At 39.5% G+C, this 15188-nt stretch overlaps 1 protein-coding gene across 1 annotated transcript in view; it reads right to left on the minus strand.

Moving 5' to 3' along the window:
- MEP1B (meprin A subunit beta) overlaps window positions 1–14658 on the minus strand; it is a 32478-nt gene extending 17820 nt beyond the window's left edge. Inside the window, exons 1-8 of the mRNA XM_027795773.2 lie at window positions 14596–14658; window positions 9796–9814; window positions 9560–9610; window positions 9414–9457; window positions 8317–8389; window positions 7086–7203; window positions 2721–2899; window positions 1061–1279 (exon numbers count right to left, since the gene is read on the minus strand). Coding sequence (XP_027651574.2) covers window positions 1061–1279; window positions 2721–2899; window positions 7086–7203; window positions 8317–8389; window positions 9414–9457; window positions 9560–9610; window positions 9796–9814; window positions 14596–14658 — 766 coding nt within the window. The remainder of the gene's footprint in view (window positions 1–1060; window positions 1280–2720; window positions 2900–7085; window positions 7204–8316; window positions 8390–9413; window positions 9458–9559; window positions 9611–9795; window positions 9815–14595) is intronic.
- Window positions 14659–15188: the final 530 nt, after the last annotated feature.

The raw sequence follows: 15188 nt of genomic DNA on the forward strand, positions 1-15188 counted from the left end.
CTTGGGGTTTGTTTCATTTGGGGAATGTGCCTCTGGGTTAAGAAGTTAAAATGTCATGAAGTATTTATGTAATGCACCAGAATGATGGAAAGTATATAAGATTAATGGAGAGGAAGAAGGGCTTCATCCACTGTTAAAGACATCCCTGGCTGTAAGCACTTCTGTAACGCCTAACTGACTGTGTGCCAAGTGCTAGAAGCTAAGGCTGCATGTGTATGCTCAGGTCAGACCTACATGGAAAGAAATATTTTCATCAGAACTGCATACTCAAAAAATAACAGGGCAGTTTAATAATTATTTAAGGTACCTGTAGAATGAGGCTTAAAATATAACTGTAAACCGGTACTCGCTACTTGGGATACTGAGGCAGTGAAGTAAAAGCTTTTATTTGAGTACCAGGACACATTTGATGCAGTCACAATTACAGAATTATATTCCAGTTTGGTAATAGATCTGTGTATATTTCTCTGCCTCTTACTTCCACTCAGCTGGCAAAAATAAATCCCACATGAGAAAACAACTCTTTTGACCATTTCTGTAAGAGACTTGGCTTGAAAGTAAAAATAAAAATTTTAAAAGTCTGCATTTTCTTCGTAACAGCATCTGTACCGTGTCTGCATGAACACACACTTTGTCTTACAGATTCCGTGAAAGCAGAGTAGGTGTGATAGTCACAGCAAAGATATTAATTTCTGTACGGTGTCTGAGAAACAGCTGTGGAATAATGGAGGGGAAAAAACAAAAAGCTTTGTGCAGAAGCACAGATTTTAAACAACCACCCAAAGAATGAACAAAAATCAGCTGCTGAGTAAAGCTGGTTTTTAACTAAAGGTCAGATAAAATTGCACAGAAAACTCTGCTGCGCAGCAGTGTTTCTGCAGGAGGGCTATGTTATTTCTAGCTGTACCATTATTTCTGGTGTTCTTAACACAATTCACTTCTCCAGATATGTCAGCATCTCTTTCACTTGTGCCTGTATGACTCCAGCATGTATACATGACCCTCATTTCTGTCAAATACCAGAAACAAAAAAAAATTAAAAGAAATGGGAGAAACTTACAGCAATTGTACAGCCGGTTCAGTTTCTGGATATCATAATCACTGAAATCCATTCGCTGTCCTATAACATCCATGAAGTCTGGTATGTTAGTGATGATGGTGGGTTCAGTTCCATTCCTAAAAGCATTTTGGCTATAGTGCATCACGGAAGTATAGTCATAGGGAGCATTCAGGGAGTCTGATGTTTTATCATCATATTTTTTGAAATTATGCTCTTTACCTAAATGGGAAAAATAAAAGAAAAGATTGTTTGTTGCCCAAGAAGACCAAGTTTTAATGTAAAGACTTAAAGTAACAGAGAATCCATCAGATCCCCAAGTATTTTTTTTGGTAGTCTTTACCGGTACTTACTCTGTAAAACTATTCTATTTTTGCCTAAAGTTATTTACTTTCCTCTTTCAGCCACTAGTGCTGGATGAAGCAAAGGTTTTTTGCTACCAGAAATCTTTTTCCCATGAAACTACCTGTAAATTTTGACGGGCTTCTGATATCCAAAAGCAGAGATTCTGTTTCAGTACTCAAATTAATGCAATTTGCAACTGTAATGCCTCACTGTTTCTAATCTGTATTCTCTGACATTTAATTACCGGTCATTTTAGCTTACAATAAACAAGTTAGAGTTGTTGTCAGATAAGCTTCCAGAATTTAACTTTAGATTTTTTTTCTGGAGTCTGAGCAAAAAACATTACTAATTATCCAATGGAAGGTAAGGTTTCAAATGTTTCAGATTAGTCAAAATACAGTAACTATATTCTGGTCAGTGTAAAAAAGCTGCAGCAGTTTCAGACAGTTAACAATAGTGCAACTTGTCATTAAAGAGTCCGCAAAATATAATGGAAATCAAATAACGGAGTCTTAAGTCATTTTCTGTAATATATACTTGCATAGGCACCTGACTATTGATCACAACTAAATAAGAATGCATTAGATTTAATCATTACCTATTTCTTCAGTCTGTTGTGCATACCTGTGTTAGGAAAGCATCAAGTCTGTGTATACAACTTTGGTTTTGAACTGCCTGAAAGTCACAGAGGACAAAAGCAAGCTGAAGAGGCAGAGACTGATCAGAGTCCTGAGGAACCCAAATGCACCAACACTCAAGTTCACAAGCTGCATCGTTAAAGTCACCACTCATGTGATGCAGACTCTGAAACGGGTCTCTCCTCTCTGCCCACCCTCTCTGCATGCTCTGCTGCCTGCACTGGGTGTAGTGGCCAGGAAGAAAGAGGACAAACTGTGTTTTCTCTGGAGATTTTCTACTGGCTTTGGCCACACTGGGTTTTTCAGAGTCGGATTTTTTTTTCAATTACTTTCATTTTGTCAAGGGCTCCTAGAGTAACAGTGCTTTTAGACCATTCATTTAAAACAAACTAAATTATTCTCTTCCGCTGCTCTGCTGTACAATATGTAGCATAACAGGACTCAGATCTCTAGTTAGGGCTTTGGGAACTGCTGTGGCACAAGGAATAACCACAGCAACAACAAACAAGGCTTTTGGTCCCAAATAGATGTCACTTGCTATTTAATGTATTGATATGCTGGCTTTGAAAGAATAAGTCCGGGTAAGAGAATAGTGTGACCACCAAAGTGTGACTGGAAGGGATGTTCTGCAACTAAATCCCCAAATGCCAGAGCCTGAAAGGAAGAGCAGAGTGACTGACCAGACTGAACCCTGTCCCAGATGATGGACACGTAGTCATCCCGGTCAGACCGTGACTGCTCATGCCAGAATCCCAGGGCATGCAGGAACTCGTGCTGGATCGTCCCAATCCTGTCACAGTTGTCTCCGATGGAGAGCTGCTGCAACCCCTTTTGCTGGTTTCCCACTGAGGACCAGCAGCTAGCATCGGAATAAAGGGAGAGATGACTCTGAGATACAAACCATCAACACACCACGCAAACTCCAGAATCAGTCTATTCAACAGGTATTTTTTTAACTTGAGCGTTGAAGTTCTATTTTGCTATAGAGAGCATTTTTTCATTGATCTGTTCCTTACAGGACCCTTTCCTCTCACATTTAGCTCAGTTTTGATGAACAAGCAGTTCCCCCACTCCGTCTCTACTGTTTTTAATGGGTTTTCTTTAGAATAAAAATATTGAGCAATTTGTGATGGAAGAAAACTGATGAGAATTTCATTGGTACTCTAGCAAACATCAAAGACTATGGACATGATTTAGAGCAATTAAGTTACTGTAAATTAACAATTTTTAGCTGGACCACAGTATGTGACTCTGAGCACACTCTGGGCCTGTCCCTGTCACGAGGGGAACCAGGTTCATGCACATCTTCCCTCTGCCATTGCAGCTGCTTCTCTCCTTATTGTTTTGGCCTTTTGCTTTGCGAGGGGCTGTAGCTGCCAGGTAGGGTACGCTTCTATACGGCTGTGTTTACCTTCTGAAAGGCTGGTGGATCTGACAATGCTTTTCATAAACTCTTTTCTTTCTAGCTACTTGTAAGCTGCTGTACTCAAGCACTTGCTGCTGACACAGGCTCACAAGGAAGAGCAAAATCACAGCTGTGCTGGAAGTTTTTATTAAAGGATAAAAAAATTCAGTGAGCTATCTGCACAAGCCAATAAAATGGCACCCTGTGTCCACAAAGTAGCAAGCACAGAGAGCTACATTTAAATTGATATTTTACGCAGCAAATAAATCAACACTTACCGAATGAAGTCCATAAAATTAATCGGGCACAAAATATGCCATAGGATTTGCAGTCCTACCCCCCCAGAAATTTAAAAACACAAGCACACCATGTGCTTGCGAACCCTGTAACTTATTAGTGCAACATATTCCCTGGTATTTCCCTTTCCACAAAGCAGCACAGGCCTTGGCTATTGATTACTCATTAAAATCACAACATGAGACCTGGGAAGGAGCATATGTGGCATCCATAATTTCATGGGTTTCCCTTGAACAAGGCCTCACATTGATCATGAAGCTTTTTCTTGTGTTGTGCAGAGGTCTAAGTCCATCACAGTTCTGAGTCCACCTCATACCAAAGCAGCTGCCTCTGGCTTCACAGCTGTGCACAGCACACGCAGGCTACAGGCACATCCAGGACACTTGGCAAAATCAGCATCCAAACACTGGGGGATGCAGCTTCCCCTTGCCTTCAGATGCCAAATGCCTACACCACCATCGTTCTGCATCCGCAGAGGGAGTAAACACATGGTCTGTGTCAGCCAGCACTGAGAATAAAACGAGGTGAGTAGGACATGGCACTCCAGAGCAATGGGCACCTGGAACGCCATATTAGCAGTGTCCTCAGGAAGAGAGAAAATGGGGAAAGGTCCCAGCTTCCCCAAGTGTGAGAACTGTATCTCCTCTGATTCACTGCTTTCTGCATTGCTAGTTGCTCTGTCAGAGGCCAGAGGAACAGGGAAGTACCTGCTCTGACTAGTCCCACCAGCCTCCTGTTGGAAGATGGGCTTTAAGTAGATACATGCTATCAGTAGCCATGATGTGACTTCTAGCACATTTTTATACTAGTGTCCCGCTAGTAAATAACTTCCCACAGTATCACAGATCACCCATATCAGCACGCAGACGCTTTGACTTATCAGCAGCAAGCTAGTTAGCCAGGGATCTTTAACAATCCACTTCTGCATGGGTTCCCTTTGCTGTGTGCCACAGTGGCAAATGCTGAAGTGACCTCCCAGGAGAGCTCCAGGAAAACCTGATTTTCCATATGGAAATACTAGATATGGCACCGATCCTCCCTCGCCTGCTAACCATTTGACTCTACCACACCATGCTATTTTTTCTGCTGAATGAGTCCTGTTTATGAGCAGAGTAGGGAGAAACAGCACAACCATTGAAGGTTCCCAGACTGTTCCATGAGCTTTGCAGGCACTTGTCACATTTGATGCTCCTGCATTTCTGTAACCCACAAGCATCCCTCACAAATTCTGTTCAGTGCACAGGCTGGAGTCAAGAAAAGGTCATTAAATAGATCCACAGTCTAACCTCCACTGCAGATGCATAGACCTGAGGATGAGGTGAAAGGCTGTGTGCTACAGAACCTTATACGCACCTCCACTCACTACGTGTTATAAAGATATACCTGTTAACACAGGTAGTAGCCAAGGCTTGGCAAATGGTAGATAAAGAACGTGGGCAGGAAGGTGGCTCTTTGCACAGGGGTTGATGACACTGTGTACATACATCAGAGACTACAAGTGTGTTTTTACACAGGGCAGTCCACACAACAAAATGGCAGCTGGCTTCTGTAGTGGCTGCCTTCATTTGAATTCAAAAGGATGATCCAGACGAACACTTTATGGCCCACTACAAATCCTTTTGACACAAAATTCCTTCACTTTCCTCTGTTTTATAGATGCAGGCCAAGATCAGAAAGGCAAAGGTGATTTATCAACTTTTTCTTCGTGCAATAAAACTTTATGAATCCAGCTGGTGTTGCCAGGAACTTTGTGCTCCTGTCGGCACTGTACCCTCTGGACTGAGGTCTTTAGTCTGCAGTTACAGGAGTCATAACTGATCTAAAAAAAATAATGAGGAATGGCAGAGGTGAAATGTGTTGGTTTACCCACCTTTCACCTTGTCCCATTAAATCAGAAGAGAGGAATGGAGTGAAATGAGAGACAGTTAATGCAGAATCAGTCCTGGTAATTCCTCTTTAGAACCTGAATCTGCCTCACTGAAACTGGACAGCCATTTTCAGGAGACTGCGCTGTTTAGCTCCAAACTTTTAAAAAGTGCTGCTGAGCTTTAATTGTTTTGTAGATGTGTCAGCTGAGGTGATAGAAACATTTCAAAGCAAGCAACACACCAGGTAGTGAGGGCAAGATATGTTATCCAACTAGAACGACTTGTCTTCTTCACCACCTTGACTCATCTCTTTTTAATAGATATATAAATGAAATACCGTGTAGAGGCCTCTTACTTGCCATAGGCTAAATACTGTGGTTCTTTTTCAGGTACAATTATTAGCAAACTCAATGCATACTTTATGTGATGAAGGATTAAAAAATTTAGCTACATGAGTTTTCCATTTGGCTCAAAAAGCCGAAGAGTCATTAGCACAGGAAAATGCATTGCTCCCTAAGTCTCCATTTATACATCTTTTAGGGCTGAGTTTCAAGGTCATGTGTACAGTATGAACAGTAGAAAACATACAGAGCCAGAGACTGAAGAAACGTGAAAACAATTATCTGCTACAAACATCTCAGAACAAGCCAAAGGGAAACATTTTTATTATCAGAAAATCTTTCCCTATTTCTGAATGCATTCTTATACCAGGAAATTATTTTCTAAATGTAAATTTCCTCACCAGGCTATCAAGTTTTCCCTGATCTCCTTTTCTAAAAGAGAAATGATTCAGCATAGAGTAGAGAATATATTTGTTCTTGTTGCACTGTTTTGACAGAAACTATCTTAGAAAGGGAAGCAGCTGGGACAATTTTGACTTCTTTACTGGAGTCTCATCTTGCAAAATTTAAGGTGGAATAGCATAACTATTCCTCAAAAGAGGTAAATAAAGTGAAACCTCTGTAAAATATCCCAGTGTTATGCAGCATTTTAAAATATTGTGTTATATCTGAATGCTGGTGTGACATTGTTCAAATGCAAATCCATTCTTATATTCAAGCAAATTCATTGTCCCACAGTTAGAACTATCATATTTCTGCTGGGATTTTTTTTTTCCTAAAACCTAAAGTATATTAAGAATGACTACTGAAAGTAATACTCCATATATCCAAAGATCAGTCAAGAAAATAGTTGGCTTGTTTCTGAGATTTTTACTATGCCCAGAATATCACCTCTTAAAGGACTTGATTTCCTCTTACATTAAAAAAATCAGTATCAGCAAGAAGTTTTTCATTACTACCAGGTAATACCTGTTCGGGAAACTACTACAATTTCCAATTAAAAAAGGACTGGAAAAATGGACACAACAAAAATAGAAAATTATAATCATATATATGTGTTTTAGAGTGAATACTGGCCATGAAAATAGCCTGAAGCCAAACAGGATGAAATTTATTTTACATTACTCCTCTTACCCTGTTCCTTTGAACACAAATATGTAATTCTTCTCCCCTTCCCAAGGTTTGAAGTCAATACAGGTTTTCAGTCGATACTGTTCAAATGCCTTGAGGATGAGTCCCTTAGCATTCATTTCTGAAAAGCAAACAGTGTTCTTGTCAATACTGAGCCAATAGGTTTGTACTATTATCTGTATGGAGCAAGTCCTAAGGGTGGGTCTTGCTCCAGCAACCTTTGAGCAAAATAAGCAGGCTTATTGCTGGATTGAGACCTGAGCAGGGACCTAAAACCATCAATTGTACTGTTGTGACATTTTATCTTGCTCTTTTTTTTTTTTCTGTGTAATTTTTCATTGGTACTTGCATTTAAAATACGGCATGATGAGTATATAAAGTATGATAGCGCATGGTTCTTAATTTTTTAATTCTTTCATTTACTTTGCTGACATTTATGTGAGCAAGTACTACGTAAATAGGGAACGAAGACATCAGATTTTGCTTAGTGCGGACTGCAGGCTACAGATCTCTCACAGAATCTCTCCAGGACTTGAACAGCTAACATCGTATCTGGTTACCTCCTCTAAGTAACTTGCATGGTTTCAAGCCAGTTTAGATCTGAATCTAAACTGGGGGGGTGGGGGGTGGGGGGGGGTGATTATTTTTTTTTCTATGATGTACCAGAAAGATGACTCCATGCATAGTGAGAGTGCAATCTCTCCATGTGGTATACAGCAAGAAACGAAGCTCCCTGTCTCACCACTTGTGTCTGCCCTGAAAAGCCACAGCTGGGTGGATTCAAAGGGATGGAGACAAGCTAGGATGTGTTGCTGGCCCACATGAGGGGACTCAGCAAAGTGCCACTGCAAACTGCACTGTCTGCCAGAATGAAAACTTGTCGTCGCCTCTGTAGATGGTGTAATGGCCAGGTAAGCTTCCTGGCTTTAAAAAGATCTTCAGTGCTCTGCTTCTTTTTCTGCTTAGTAGAGTTTCATGTCTCAGACATATACACCAACTCAATCTGCTGGGCCATAGCAATGACAGGATAAGAACCACCCAAGAGAGGAGGTGAGGGCCAGCACCAACCCAAAGATGGTACACCCTGCTCGTGCACACCCAGGCCCAGCCCTGCCGCGGGAAACGGCCTGCTCTAGGCTTACAAGAGGAAAGGGTGCCACAGTATCTTTATCAACCTGTATTTCACATTTCTATCAACACGACATACAGACATTGTCAAGGGCAAATACTGTACCCAGGCTGTCATCAAGGACGTAAGGGATAACGTGGGGCCACCGATAGTTGTCACCAATGATGGAGTTTCGTTCCTGCATTTGAGAAAGAAAATAAGCATGCAGTCCTCAGTAAAAAGTGATTTAGAATCATAGACTAACAATAGCGCTAAGGCAAAGCAAATTTCCTACAATTCCATGTAAGACATATAAGAAATCAGAGAGCTCAAAAACTTTGGAAGCTCACTCAGAGGTCTAAGGTTTGGGCTGAAATCCCTTCACTCCCTTCTATCAGTGTCTCCAACTTCTGCAGCGTTTTCTCCATAGGAATTACCTGAGATTTTGATGCATGTGTGAGGAGAGCTTCAGCTCCTGTGGGAAGCGTTAAGATCTAAAGTCCTGAAAACCGTGCAGAGATTAATAATTTTGTAATTTTTCATAACGCAAGGGTTTGCTCCTGTGCCCTTAGCAAGTGCTGTCCTTGTGTCCACTCACATGCTCAAGCCAAAGCAGTTGATCAAAGTGAAGAGTAAAACACTACCAGCTTCCAGGGGTTCAAGACATTTTGGAGGTTTCTACTAGGTTTTTTTTGAGATGTAACTTGCTATGTAAATAATTTTTTAATTAATCAGATAGGGATATTGGACAGATGATTTAAAATGTGGTATTACAAATCTAATTTTTCCATTGGTTTTAGTGAACTACTTATATGATGAAGGTTTTGCAACACTGGTCTGTAAATTTAGTTGGCTCAGAATAAACATTGTGTACAGACAAATGAAGAACCTTTTATATAAACCTGCCTGGATGGTGATCAGTGCTGCTGAGTGTCTTAAAAGCTCAACTTCAAAAACACAGCAAAGGAAACAAGAAGCTAATAACATTGATCTAGTGGCTAAACCAACCTTATTCGGGATAACGTTTCCGCAAATGCACCCGACTCCTTCATTGTCTATGGCATTTTGTAGAAATCCATCCCCAAACATTTTCAGTTTATTGTTACATAAACAGCATTTATTGTCAGCAGGAGCAGGATGCATCAATCATTTCCACGCCAGCGATACTTTACATTATGTAAGTCAATGACACATCTCTGGTTTTATATTTTATTTGAACTCACCCCATCAAGTTTGATGTCTCCTTCAAAAAGGTCTAGTCCTAAAGCTAAAGGGAAGAGGAAATTAACACCCAGTTATTATATTGATCTGTGGTTACCATCATGAAAATAATAAAAAACAATTAAGAGAAACTGAATTTTAAAAAAACCTTCATTGATGTCAAAGATGTCTTGATCAAGTCCTCCATCTACATCTATTTCTGAAAAATAAAAAGACAAGAGAAGTAGGACATTAGCCCTTGCTGTTATCTTTATGAAGTGTGAAAATTAATGCAATAACAATAACAGTAATTATAAATCTGTGTCTGTCCTAGCAATGTTTATGAGCAGCTGGTTTTGTTGACTGCCTCCCGTGCATACAAATAGATCTCTAAACAGAACTCACCAGTTGTCTCTGGAGCAGGCTGGGAAGGGGGAAGAAAAAAAGATATTATTAGAAAGGCACATAATGAAATGCAGCTCACGTTACTCTCTCAACAGTATTAGAGATGCAATTTAAGCTCAACTGACAGCACTTAGCACATGGCTTTGTACTGGACTGACTGGACCCACAGCGTCCTCATTTGACTGGAAATGTTGATTTGCTTCTGTGTCAGCTTTGTGTCCTCCCCACTTCAGGCTGCCCAACTAGTCACCCAGGACTGCTTCTGTGAAGTTTTCACAACTGCTTTTCTCTCACAACTCAGGCAGTACAGAATATTCTTTCACAAACAGGAAAAAGAAGCTGTTATTTCTGTGACATCTACTACTGCTACTAATCAGGAGCTGTACAGAACCTATGGAAGTTATGCTAAACTTTCCATCATACAGCTGAAGATGGAATAGAATGAGTGGTCTGGTGTCACTCAGCAAGTCTTTGAAGGACTGGGTACAAGGTCCAGGTCACTTCAGCCCCAGTTAGTGCCTTAGCTGGACTCCAACTACCTAAGCAATCCCAACTCAAAGACTCTTTCTGCAACATGTAAAATCCAGAGACCATAATGAGATATAATGGGATAAACATAGTACACTTTCTTGCCATAACATGCCTATAGAACATAATCTATAAGGTTTTATCAGACTAGATGCTTCATTTTGGACTGTCTTGGACATACCAACATAACATTACACAACATTCTCACGCAGCGAGTAAAATAATGAACAGCCTCTCTAAGCAATTGTTGCTGGGTGGGTTTTCCTGTTTCTCATCCGAAGTCTTGTATTTGTATGTTTGAAAAGAAGGTCACAAACTGAAGGTAAAGAACACCCTTAAATTCTAAGCTTCGACAATGTAGCAAATGGTAAGATATAACATCAATTCTGCAAAGCAGTGTAGGATTTTTACTTTTATTTGTACTATAGTTCCCCCCACCCCCTAACTGTTTTTCTTTCTCCGTGTAAATAGCTTGTTATTTTTTGTACATGCAGTTTTGCATGTCTGTCATATTTTCCTAGTGGGATAAACATCTGCAACCTCCATTAAAAGCAACAAACAGTACAAGACCAGAGTGCTGAAAACTGGTAAAAATCAAGTCCGTGCAGTCCAGAGGAATATTAATTGTGGACACTTCTATCACCTGTATGATGGATAAGAAAATAGTATGGCCAGAATTTTCAAGTGAGATTCAAATGCACATGTTCATCTAGACCTGATTTTTGGCACATAATTTGAGACCAAACATAACTATGGGCCCTAAAACTTATGATGTTCATATAAAAAATTTAAACAATCGCAGGGGGAAAAAAAACCACCAAAAAAATCCCAAACAAAACAAACTTCCATGAAATTTCTTCATTTGGAAAAGGTTGAGAAAGAAAGCTTTGAAATTGTCAGAATGTCCTATTTTAGCTTTCCAATGAAAGATTCATTTTCAATCTGAAATGAGTGTCTCGTGAAAATTTCGGAAAATGGCAGAAAAAAATATTGTAAATACAAAAGCCTGAAATCTCATTTTATCATTTTGATTCACCTCAACTAAAATTAATTCAAACTGTTGCTTCACAGTTTTTGTCAGATTTTGATCATTTATTCTGATCGCCTAAGAGGAGAAAATTATTATTTGCCTAACCAAGTAGAGGCTATAATTTATAGGTCTAAGAGATAATGCCTAATTGGTATGAGCTGGCATAATCAAATGCTTAATATCTAAATGTTACATAAACAGGCAATGTTTTTAATCAACAACAACTGCTTCTGAATTTTCTTAATGAAAACTACCACCCACGTATATCCTTACCCAGCCTAAAGGCAGGATTCTGACCCTGAAGTGCCAGTTACAGAAACCATTGAGTGGAATCTGTTTCCTGACCCGGTTTCTCCTGAAACAACCCTGTTTCAGCACTTCACGGTTCTGAGTCGTTTCAAAATTTGGTAGATTTTAAGATACCCGACTCCTAAAAACCCAACATCATCGTACAAAAGTGACCGAGTCCATTGAAAAATTGTTTCCAGAGTTGGGCAGAAAGTGAAGGATTGATTTTGATCTCGCATTTCACCGAGTAATTGGTATTATTCAGATTTACATTGATACATGAGAAATAAGGATGCGGATTTCAGAAAAAAGAATAAGCATATAACTGTATACAAATACAGTTTAATAACCCCAAATATCTTTTCTAAATTTATGGATGACAAATCATCCATAAATTTGAAATGTCAATAGATTCCTCTTACATTTTGAAGTTGTATTCCACATATGTAATGATATTCTATCATTACATTTTGTTATTACTGGATCTGCATAAGACAGCATCCACGTATTCAAGTTTTGAAATGAAAGTGGAGCTTGTAAAAAAGGCTGAAAGTACACAGGCAGAGTCTTACACACATTTTGAAGACTTCATTTTAAACTCCCACTCTCATACAGATTTATAGGTAATGTAGAAGAAAAAAAAATGACAAGTAAAGATTGTGGTATTAAAAAATTAAAATTATGTTATTGTCTTGGGTTAAACATTGTCAATGGAGGAGAAGAACTATACCCATATTTGTTGAATCCCCTTATAACTGTTAATGGGGATTAAAATGTTTCTGCAGTTTCAATAATTATAAACTGCAATGTACCCATATCTACTAATCACAGAGTATAACAGTGTTAAAGGTAAAAACTGGCTAGGTCATGGAAAAGCTCCTCCATCAGCAGCCAAAGCTCACAAACTGAAATCAATGTAGCTAAGTCCAGCAGTACTTTTGGTGCATAAACCAATGTGAGTCCATGACTAATACCAAATTCAGCAATCAACTGAAACCCGGGTTGATCCTCAGTGTCTGAAAACAGTCACGGAATGTTTTATGCTGAAGGGATCCCTTCCATCATTCCTTTCTGCTTCCTTCTCAATAAAACTAGGTCTCTAGTCCTGTGAATCTCAACAGCAAAATACTGCATTTCAAAAGGATTATCTCTGCGTACAAGTACTACTCGTTTGAGTAGCAGCAACTTCAGTTTCAATGCCTGCCTGACAACTGAGACCTATATCATGGATTTCTAGTTTCTGAAAGTTTTGTAAATAATCAACAGATTCACAGTTCAGTCACATACAGAAGAAGGTTGATTACCTGAGGTGTACCAAAAAGGAATCTAATTCATGTGATCAGTGCTGCTTTTAAATCTACACACACACACAAAATTCTAAACATTTATAATATTAGTCCTTAACTTTAGCAAACAACATAGTTCATGTAAATTAAGTTACAGTAAAGGTTGGTCAAACCATGGCTTGTGACCACATTTAACTGGCAAATAATTCAAGTGCATCTTGAATAGGTGGGAAATATCTCACCTACTGTAATCATGTAAAAACTAAGTAAGCAGACTCATTAAGTGATCAGTGGAGAAACAGATAGGTAATTCATCTGTCCCTAAAATATCTATGGCACCACCATGACGGTCTGGAATCTCCAGAAGGTGATCCATCTCACCTAGCTTGGACATCTAACTCAAGGATGATAAATCACCCAAATGAAAATTTCCCTGTATCATCACCATGAACTTCAGTTGGAGCATAGTCAACCAGTTTGGATGAGACACCCTAACTATCAGTGTTTTCTCCAGACGACATAACTCCTAGTACTGGCATCCAGAAATATGAAAGAAGCTCTTCCTGGCCATAAGGCACGTGGAAATGAAACAATTACCCCTGGTGATGAGAAGCCCCTGTCTCACACAGGAGCCAGTTATGAGGAGTCCGTTTGATGTATGATAGCTTGTGGATATTAGTAGCACCTACATCACCTACTACAGGCTTTACAAAAGCCTGTAGAGGAATCTAACCAAAGCCGAGACTTGACTTTCCAAATGGCTGGGAACAGGCAGTCACGATGAGTGGCAGAAATACAAGTGCAGTGTGGGGCTGGGGTAGTGGGGATACAGGAAGGCTACGGGAGTGTGGGGCACATGAGGTTGAGCTCTTGACTTAGATGTATGAGCATGTGTTAGTGGAGATGAAGAGATTATGACTGCCACGGTGAGGTAATTAGAGCTGGATTCACAGAATCAGTTTAGTTGCATAACTTAAAATACATAACGTTATTCCACTTAAGTAATGTCACAGTAAGTAACATCTTACTCTGAAGAATACTCTGCAGCTACGAGCAGCTGAAATGAACTTTCAACAGCCTACTGGTTTTTGTTCTCCAAAATAATTATGTTGTGTTTTACCAAGATTCCTTGCCTCTACAATAAATTATCACAAGATGAGCAAAATGCTACATTTCACTACAAAAGACAGGAAATACAAAAATCTAAGCTGGTTATTTTTGGCATTAAATGGTTTGGCTGGAGTGGAGGAAGAGAGAACAGTCATTTCCAAGTATGTCCCGCGGCTAAAAAAGCTTCAATTTCAGTATCAAATATACTGTGTTGCGGGGTGGGGAAGAATCGTATTTCCATTCAAATATGGAGTAGTAAAATAAATTTTAATACTTATCTTGGTTCTAACCACAGATTTGATATTCTGATAATGATACTTTGAATATTATGGGACATTTTAGTTTGGTGGGGAATGCAAGATAAGCTCTTCCCATGTATAGCCAGGCCTACTAAAAATAGCAGCACTAAAACCCCAAAGAAACTGAAATCTTTCTCTCTTCCATGCAGATGACAACATGCAACATGCAACATGTCTTAAGTCTTTTCCTCTGAAATTTACCTTAAGCTGTATTGCTTACTCGATCAATATAAAGAATATACATTCTTTGTTTTCTTACCTGACTCCAGACCACCTGGAGAAGCAGCCAAGTTAGGACCACAGGCACAGAAAACCAGCCCATGTTGATCTCCAGTCAGCAGTTGCATGGACACAATTTCAGACCTCCTTGGTATTTAAGACAGTAAAAATCATAAACAAAAACCTTTGTCCTTTCATTGGTAATTAACCTGCCTACCTTTTTCTTGTCCAGTAAGCAAAGTCCATCTTTACTACATTATAATAACTAACATATACTTGAACTATTCTTAAGCACTGTTATGAGAAAAAGCATTGGACACGAAGGGAAATACAGGGTGAAATGGACACAAGAAAATGGAAATACAGAGGAAATGGACATACTGAAATACAGGGAATTCCATTTAAAGATAAGAAAACCTTTTTTTTTTTATTCTAATGGTTTTTAAGCGCTGGAGTAAGTTGCCCAGAGAAGTTGTGGAGTCTCCATCTTTGCAGACAGTCAAAACCCAACCAGATACAGCCCTGAGCGAGCTGCTGCAGGTGGCCCTGCTGCAAGCAGGATTGGGCTGGCTGATCTCCAGCGGTGCCTTCCAACCTCAGCCATCCTGTGATTCAGTGAATAAAGCCAGCACT

This window comes from Falco peregrinus, chromosome 3 (assembly GCF_023634155.1).
Source record: "Falco peregrinus isolate bFalPer1 chromosome 3, bFalPer1.pri, whole genome shotgun sequence".
NCBI lineage: Eukaryota > Metazoa > Chordata > Aves > Falconiformes > Falconidae > Falco > Falco peregrinus.